The sequence below is a fragment of the Streptopelia decaocto genome (genome assembly GCF_964273445.1).
Source record: "Streptopelia decaocto genome assembly, chromosome: 2".
Lineage (NCBI taxonomy): Eukaryota > Metazoa > Chordata > Aves > Columbiformes > Columbidae > Streptopelia > Streptopelia decaocto.
The window spans coordinates 76,821,321-76,831,231 of NC_138655.1; the positions used below are offsets into that span (position 1 = coordinate 76,821,321).

General features: G+C 38.4%; 1 protein-coding gene across 1 annotated transcript in view; it reads right to left on the reverse strand.

The window, feature by feature from the left end:
* The window catches only part of CTNND2 (catenin delta 2), a gene marked incomplete at its 5' end in the record, with an annotated part of 536,051 nt that extends 528,418 nt beyond the window's left edge, over window positions 1–7,633 (reverse strand). Inside the window, one exon of the mRNA XM_082045132.1 lies at window positions 7,505–7,633. Coding sequence (XP_081901258.1) covers window positions 7,505–7,633 — 129 coding nt within the window. The remainder of the gene's footprint in view (window positions 1–7,504) is intronic.
* Window positions 7,634–9,911: the final 2,278 nt, after the last annotated feature.

The following is a 9,911-nucleotide window of genomic DNA, read 5'->3' on the forward strand; positions in this document are numbered from 1 at the left end:
AAGCATATGAAAATGCAGAACATACTTCAGCTTTATTGACAGTGATGCAACAGAAGGAACTGGAAAAAGCAAACTTTAACTGTAAACAGATTGCTGCAGAAAACACTGGTATATAGTACATTAGTCAATATGAGCTGCAGCAGGTTTTGTAGAAAACTTCATTATTATTACATCTCAAGAAGGGAGATGTAATAATAATGCTTAAATACATAATACTGCTTAAATACATTGGAGTCAACAGGGTACAGCACAGAACTGAAAGAAAATATCCATAGTAGCACTAATGCTAAACCAGTACAGTTGAAAAAGTCTCAATAAACTACAAGATGCCCACCAAAAGCTGTTTAAGTATGGATTTTCTTTAAAGCACCAGGCATTTTTTAGGATTTAACCTGGAAGGAAGAAGGGAGGGACCAGGTATTGGTATATGGCTACTGTATAAATAGTCAGATAACTAAGACAGAAACAGCCCACGATCCCACTTTTGCTGCATGAAATCCTCATCTGGCATTTTGACACTGGTATTTCTTCTAAATAACCCCTAAAAGAACAAGAACTGTCTCTGACTTGAACAATCATTTATTTTCATGGCAACCACTTCAGTACTACAGAGATAACAATCAATGTACTATATCCTAAAATCCATTATTGCAACTATTACATTGCATTTCTCCCTTAGCTCTAGAGATCACTGAACAAACACCAGGAAATATCTTGCTGAACCTGAGGATTAATGCAAAGAATAGTCTCCTGCAGACTTGATTGTTCATTCATAAAGTGTTATCCATTCTCTGTGCCGCTGAGCTCAAGCAAAGACAGACAGTTTATTGCAGCAGCATGAAGAGTCACTCAGTTTCCTTTGTTGGGAATATCTCACCCTGATTTCCGATCTATTTATTTATACGCCATTCACAGACCATGAGGTGATTAGTTTTCCTGCTGAAGGCATAACTGACTTCTCTGGCCCCATTTTATGTGACCTGAGGTCCAAGTCACAGGGAAAGATGCAAAGTGTCTATGATTTAGTTCTGAACCATATGAAGGGAAGCTGCAGCTCTCACAAGATAGGAATCTTCACCATACTAAAGTGTGTAACATAGTTTTTGTACCCATTTTACTCTTCTTCAGCTATTCAACCTGACACAAGCAACTGACAGAAAAAAAAAAAAAAAAAGCACTCAACCTTCCTTAGGGGACCTATAGTGACTCTCTTCATGTATGTACATATGCAACCTGTCTGAAATTTAGGTAAATATTACTATTCCAAATTAAGGAAAAAAAAAAAAAAAAAAAAGGTGCTAAGGGATTGTGAAGAGAATTGATCAATAGATCAGTCACATAAAGTTTGACAAAAATGTTAGCAAATCTAAATGTGAGGCTAACTTTACACTTTTGTATTATAAACATCAAGAAAACATTCATGTGTTTATTTGTTTGTTTCCACAGGTAGTTCTCTTGTAAATATTAATGTCTGGTAGAGTTTGAAAAGTAATAGCTTGGTTTCTAAAACATGCTTAGAAAGTGAAATCTTTATGAAAAACTAAAAGTAGAGGATGTCTCCAGATGGAAAAATAAATAATTAAATCTCAGGCTTCCAGTACCCCACTCCAGTTTTCCACTTCATCCACCAATCCTGTTGGCTGATCTATTATTTCATTCCTTACCATTTAATACAAACATTGAAAAGTAATGAGATTATTCTTCAATGATCAGCTGCTCTCAGTTTCTAATCTTATTTTTTTAAGCCACATAATCAAATTGAGGGAATTTTTAAGCCACACCATCCTCCTTCAAAATATATTTTCCATGGTCTACAAAGGTGTAAATTATTATTTGAGCAAAATTGTGCATTATCATTGAATTACAATAGAATCATCGTAGAACCACAGACATTTTAGATGGAAGTCACCTAGTTCAGACTAAAGTGATGACAAACCAGACAGATTTCTATCAATCCTTTTATTCCTAATACATAAAGGAAACAAAATTACGTATGGTCTTCACAAAGCAAAGTGCCCTAAAACCTCCTGACAGTGGCAATTTTCTCTCTCACACACAAAAACAACCTAGCAAGGTTTTAAGCATTGGACAATTTGTCATGCCAAGTAAGGGAATGCAGCTGCATATCGATCACACACTACTCGTGCAGACAGTACTTTTTCATTTGTATATTTTTTTCATTCATTCATGGAATAAACTGTAGATCACTTGCTAAAATTAAATTAAAAGTGCTTAGTGGATTTATCACCAGCTTTTAAATATTTACCTATTACTAAAGAAATACGTAAATTTATTTGAGTCATTCACTTAGCCTAGTTTTTCTGCTTTTAGGTAAGCATCAATGCTTTAGGTAACTGAATTCAACTGAGACTGATGCTTACCTAATCATCACTGCCCTGGATGAGACTGAGCCCAAGTCCCTGGCTGCTATTAGGGTTAAGGTTCTAAAAGCCACAAAGCCACAGCTTCGGGGACATTGGGTCTGCAAAAAGCATGCCAAGGGGAGCACGGCACTGCACCTACATTGCTCCCTCTACACCTTTCTCATCTCATGTCATCTATGGTGCTGGGGACCTCAGTCAACAGATCAAGGTGCCATTCCAAAGAAATATTAAACATTACACAATCTGCTTTTTACATAAGTTTTCTGAAAGTGAAAGAGCTGTTCTCTGAAACAGGTTTCTACTAAGAAGTTAAAAGAAACTAGAGACACAGAGAAACTAAAACAACTGTATGATACTATTTCAGAGTTGAATATAATTGTCAGTGCTTCAAGGTAGATCTCACTCTTAGGAAAGTATTTTAGTTCATATTCTCCAAGTATTTTTATTTTTAAAAAAAATTGCCCAAACAAGCCTCTGCTAAGTCATAATTACTACATCCCTCCTCAGCCTCCAAGGGAGCAGTTTCTGTATGACAAGAAACTAAGTACTGTGAACCACATACGTCTGGATACTTCCAGGAAAAGCATCAGCTTTACTACATATTTACTCAAAAGGTTCTGCTACAGCTATTTCTAGATTGAAAACAGTATTATCAATAGCTCTCTTCACAGGAATTCTTTAACACCCAGTGAGATCAGAAGCCTCTTGCACAGGTGGAAATTCCCAATCAGAAACATATCAAGATTTTGCAGAAGAAATAGCTGTATCTAGCACACATGTTCTCACAAATCATAGAGTTCCTGTATCTCACTTCATTTGTTGAAGAATTTTTCCCATATTTACAAATACAAAATCAGATGACAAACAGAAACAGAAATGGCCTTATGTTTTCTATAAACTATGAAGCATTGAGCCCAATGTGTTTGCCAGTATATCATAACAAACTGTACTGGATTTGTGTGGCAAGGTTTTGGCAGCAGCAGGGACTGCCAGGGTAGCTTCTGTGAGAAGCTGCTAAAAGCTTTCCCTCACGTCCAATAGATCCAATGCCAGCCAGCTCCAAGATGGACCTGCTGCTGATGAACACTGAGCCCACCAGTGACAGTGGTAGTGCCACTGAGATAACGTATTTAAGAAGGAAAAAAAAACAACCCTGCACAACTGCAGCCAAAGAGAGCAGCGAGAGTATGTTACAGAAACAACTCTGCAGACACCGAGGCCAGTGAAGAAGGAGGAGAAGGATGTGCTACAGGCACCAGAGTAAAGGTTCCTCTGTAGCCCATGGTGCAGACCATGGTGAGGCCAGCTGTCCTCCTCCACCTGGACATCCATGGTGGAGCAGATCTCAACCTGCAGGCCATGGAGAACCCCATGCTGTAGCAGGTAGGTACCCAAAGGAGGCTGTCATCCTGTGGGAAGCCCACACTGGATTTGGCTCCTGACAGGATCTGTGGCCCCATGGAGAGGAGCCCAGGCTGGAGCAGGTTTGCTGGCAGGACTTGTGACCCCATGGAGAACCCACCCTGGAGCAGCCTGTTCATGAAGGACTGCACCCTGTGGAAGGGACCCACGCTGGGACAGTTTATGAAGAACTGCAGCCTGTGAGAAGTACTCATGTTAGAGAAATTCATGGAAGGCTGTCTCCTGTGGGAGTGACCATACAATGGAGCTTGGGAAGACTAGTGAGGAAGGAGCAGCAGAGACAACATGGGATGAACTGACTGCAACCCCCAGCCCCCATCCCCCTGTGCTGCTCAGGGGCAGAAAGCAGAGAAGAACAGGAGTGAAGGTGAGCCAGGAAAGCAGGGAGGGGCAGGGGGAAGGTATTTCAAGATTTATTTTTTTATTTCTCATTATTGTAGTCTGATTTTGATTAGTAATAAATTACATTTTTCAAAACAGTGAAGTTTGTTTTGACTGGAATGCTAATTGGTGAGTCATCTCCCTGTCCTTATGTGGACCCACTACCCTTTTGCTATGTTTTCTCTCCCTTTTCCAGCTGAAGAGAGGGAGGGATAGAGCAGCTTGGTGGGCACAGGGGATCCAGCCAGTCTCAACCCACCACAAAAAAGAAAAAATCCTTTTTCATACACAGATATTTAACCACATTTTATACAGTATGGAAAACTGAAACTCTTTGTCTAGTGGTTTAACACTACTTGACAATTTATCTTTAAAGACTTGATTCTCACTGTCTAAAAACAAACAAACAAACAATAAAAGAACACCCCAATAGCTTTTGCTTTCACAGAATTTATTAACCCTTCCTCTTCATGAGAACAACTTGAAAACACCTAAACCAAAGTTCACTGCCTGGCATCTCATGATTTCTTAGACACACAATTTAGGATTCTGACCTACCCTCCAGCAGTGCCTGCTGACCTTAAGAAAGTTCGCAGCAAGGGGAAAAAAATGAATTTATATACTTTATTCATCACTTCTTCTCAATTGCATCTCAGAAGTCTGAAACATGAAAATGATTCAACACTTTTGTCCAGTGGTAAAACACAAATGAAAAGGCTTATACACTAAAGCAATGAGTTCAGGATTTGAACTTCCTAAAGTCAGTCTCACTCCTCAACAGCAAAAATACAAGGTTCATTTTCTATTTTAACTGAAACCCTCCTTAAAAAGCACACAGCTAAATCTTCTGATCCAATCATGACCAACATGAATGGCACTTTACATTTGACATATCAAGCACAATTTTTTAAACCCAATACATTTTTAGACCAAATATATCTGTTTCTCAAAACAAGAGAGCACAGGGATGTGTGTTCTTCAAACTAAGCACAGCAAAACTTCAGATTTTTTGAATAAATCATTTATGTTTCACATAGGAAATTTAAGTAGAGCAAATAAATATAACACTTATGACTTCTATGTTCATTCTTTCATATATCCTGCCCTCTTCAAAGACTGAAAACATCTATTACAGTCATCAAGATCATAAATCCTGCAGTTTACTCTGTTGCAGTCACTCAAAAACACTGTTCTAGTTAATTCATGAGAAGTAACAGGAAGTTGCCACAACTGTTCCAAGACAATTAAAAAAATGAAGGAAACTTCCTGAAGTTAAGCATCAGCACAGATGAAGAAGACATTAACATATTTGATTCATCAAAACACACCTTAACAACGAACTCAATAATCTTTTTCTTTATTAGCAGTACTTTTGAATAATTGTGTTTGCATTTCTAAAACACTAGGTATATTTTCAGCTACAGTCAAAGGGCACACAAAGCAAAATCACCTGCTAGGCAGCAGAGTAATTCGTTCCTCCTTCTCAAAAGCAGAGGGCTACTCATCTGAACAGTCAGTTAGAAACTTACTTCATTTACTCCCCTAATGCAGAATCAGTGTAATGCATTTCATCTACCTGAAGCTCAGGATGGTGGCCTTACCTAGAATTCTTGCAACAGAATCAGCTACTAGGAAGAAAACTAACTCTATCCCAGTCAAAAGCAGGAAAAGAGAGGATCTTACCAGTCACCAGTACCTTAGATTAGCTAGCTAGGCTGTTCTTGGTGATAAGGGAATGCAGAACTCCTTTATTACAAGCTCCTTTTTGCTGTGGTTCACTGGAATCTGAAATAAATTTTTTTCTAATATTTTGTCACTTTATTAATCACTGAGTCCCTCTAGTACTCAGTTCACTGATTTATGAGGGTGAGAGGTTCAGTTGCAAAATACACAACCAGCTATAAACTAGCAATACCATCAGCAAATCCAAAGACAGGGAAGAACTTCTCACTATTGAATGCTATGTTTCACATTCTAACAGGCTGATGCAGCAACTGTGTAACTTCCCTGTACAATTTTTCACCACCAGAGCGTCAAAAGCTAAAGTAGGTATTTTTCTTCAAAATAATACAGTAACACAGGCTGAAACACTGGTACATGCAGAAGTCATGCTATTGTCCTGGAATAGAATATGCATTCAAACACCTAAACCATGGGCAATTCCAAAACAACAATGTGTCATGAATCTTAAGATTAAACTCCATGTTACAAACCTACTTTCTTGGACTCTTCTTCTCAGAGCCAAACAATATGACTAACCTTTAAACCCAAAAGAAAGAGAGAACTGGTGCACAAGAAAAAACAAAGAGCAAGGTCACAATTTTTATAAAAGTCCAGTGACTCAACAGCTGCTACTCCAACTGTGTTAGATATAATCTGAATTAATGCATTTATTTTACTAAAGAAACAGTGAATTTCTTAGGCAGGGAAAGATCGCTACTTTGTATTTAGAGAACAAATTTAGATACCTTCAGAAAGGAGAAAGCTGACTATAAACAGCTACAATATCTTTTAAAGTCTCTCTTTGGGATACTTGTTACTGCAGTTGAGAGAAATAAGTTAGCAATGGAGACCAGGTGTTTTCATGAACAGGAATATTAACCATCTCTTGACATACAAAGAGGCACTAAGCAAAATCTCAGACACTCAGCCCACAAAAATTTACATTAAAATGTCCAAACTTGTCTTATTAGACAAAACTTGTCTTATTAGACATAAGACTTGTCTTATTATTAGAATTAGACAGAGAATCACACTAAAGACCCTTCTTTCAAGAATTTCTAATACTTTTGGTTTTAATAATCTGAGGTAGAAAGCCTCTGTCTCTACCCAATTTTGCCTTAAAATAATCTCACATCAACTATTACACACACACCACAAATCCCAAACCAAAACCACACCAAAACAGAAACATTATAATCATGTATATGTTACATTTTAAAATCTAGGATTCTAGGATAATGCATTTACTCCACAACTACTCATTTGTCCATAGTTCTTATATGCCATGCCTATATGCTGTAACTCCACATGCAGGCTGCCAAAAAGGAGAGATCTCTGAAAACCACCATTCACAGCAAAGAATGAAAGTGGAGAAAAACATGAACATTTCAGTTAAATAATATTAAATTTATTGTAGCACAGCACATGGAAATATACTAAGATATGAAGAAATATTTAACATGCTTTGCAATATGTATTTGTGAATGAAATTACTCAGATACTACCTGTGAAACCTTTGTAAAAAACAAATAAACAAACTAAAATCACTAAATCATATTATTGTTTTCTAGCCTGCGGATGTAGCACTTACATACCTGTTCTTTAACTGAAGCTAGAATGGCAGAGGTTGTCTCAGTTTCAGAGCCATCGCCATTGGATGTGTTCAACACAGGACTAAGGGAACTTGTCTTGTCAGAAGACGAGGGCTGGTCTGGAACAGGCATAGTTTCTGCAGTTTATGGAAAAACAAAACCATGATTTTGTTATTAGAAAACTATCAGAAATCATATGTATATAATAATACAAATTTAAGGGAAAAAATATAAAGTGCTTCTGTTCTGTAATATAGAGTTAATATATCAGTTAGTTGAAACTAAAACAATTTCTAAATTAATTATAACACAAAATAATAAAGATCTCCCAGTCCTACTCCAGAATATTCACCACAGTACATTTGGAGAGGATTCAAACCATTTACAGCTGTGATTTTTGCACAGTATTCCAGTAGCAGCATCCCACATGAAATTACAATATCATGAAAGTAATGAATCATGAAATGCTTTGCAAACAGAAAACCAACAAATAATACATGAGAGAAATATAAAACATCCAGTGTTGACTTTCTCACGTGCATGATTATTTAATATGTATTATATTTTAAGCCTAGGTATCTAACTTTGCCTTTCTTCTAGTCTGAAGGTGATTTGGCAACATTTTATCAGAGTATTTTTAAGAAAAACAGCATTTTTGAGACCTGTTACCAAAAGAAAATTAATAAAAGAAGGATTGTTAGCACTAGTATTCTTTTTTTAGAGAGGAAAATGGTGAGGGTGACTACAGAAACATTTATGTTTCTGAAGGTTAATCTATAATGTAGCACCTCTCTTTAAATGTCACTATAGGCACATCTCTACAGGTAAATTGTGCCACATTCCAGAAACAGAGGAGGAGGGAGGCAGGTTGCATGTGCATGTGCAAGAGAGTTAGGATAAGATCACGCTCATGTAGGAACTAGCCAGAATTATTTTGTGGAAGAGAACTGGTCCAGAGGCTGCCAGCTGGACGGGCCTCCTCTGAAGACCCTCACTGCTCTGTAGGAGTCAGGGGGGTCATACACGCACAACACCCGCCATTCACATCGATGCCAAAACTCCTGCCTTGGCTCCATTCTGCTTTTCAAAGCCCATGCTTTTATAAAATAGAACTTTTTTCTGGAAGAAATAAGAATCCTGAAAAGAGTGGGGAAGTGTAGCTGGTAAAAGCAAATATAAAATCCAATACACAGAGCAAGCATCCCTGCACCAGTATCTCATGGAAATTAGGGCTCTAAAAGAAGAGGAGATGACATTCTATAAAGCTTTGGCTCTAAAACTGCAGTGCTGCCCAAGAACATTCATTCAACCCAGCTGAGCAGCCTTTTCAAAAGCTTCCTGAAGCTCAGGACACTAGCATATGTATGCAAGACAAAAACTGAAAATACAGATTATTAATAAAAAGTCAGTTATTTCTCATAAGAGAAGTCTCCCTAAGTCTCAGGTCTTTTGTAAGACTGTGAATGAGACATCTGCTAAATAGTTTGAGACCTGTTGGCCAAGAGCAGCTCCCCTGTTGCAGGATTCTATTCTCTGCAGCTGTGAAGAAGCTGCCTGGAAAAAGCCCCTTTTCTTGGCTCATCCTCATCCTCATCCTCATCTTCATCCTCATCCTCCTCCAGGGCTGCCTGACCCGCAGCAGGAAGATTCCACTGGATGGGCTATTTCATAAACACTATCTCAAGAAGGTAGAACCCAGCAAACTAAACAAGAATTCCTTGGTCCTGCTCCCAGCTCTGCACATAGCTGTCATCAGAGGGCCATTTAAATTTTCCTCTTCATCTGAAAACTTAGGAGGATGTACTTGCTCTCCCCATCCCCAGATGCCTACCACAGCACACGTTACTGGGCCTGACTGGGAAGACACAAACACCACCAGGAAGGCCTATGGCTGCAGTCAAAGAGACCCTAATTTCTGTACTGTACCATTCAATATGAGGTAAAATTGGCAGGATTTTGGAAGCATGCATGTTTGGGGTGGGGTTGCTGTAGGGCTGACCTGTGTTAGAACCATCACCTCACCGAAGGGACCAAGTCTAACATGGAGAGGGGGGATGCGATACCAAAATGAGGAGCTATGTCTTCTCTGTGTGTTCATGTAACTGGTTGTCTTCTTTATTTCTCAATACCAAAACCAGTAATTTAAAGCTTACATTAATTTGCAATAAAACTAATTAAGTGAAATTCCCTCACTCAAAGACTGTGGCCTGTGACACTCCCTAAGAGCAAATCCAAGAGTCCCACTGAGGCATGGTGGTTTTCCGTTGCTGTTAGGTTCTCAGGAAGATAAGAGGAAATGATCCTGCCTGAGTTACTGCAAAAAAATTACCTGCTACACAAAACGCTTGCGCTAGCACAAATACTCTGAAATATTTAAAGTGTACTTGAGGGGGACAGGAAGGCCATATGG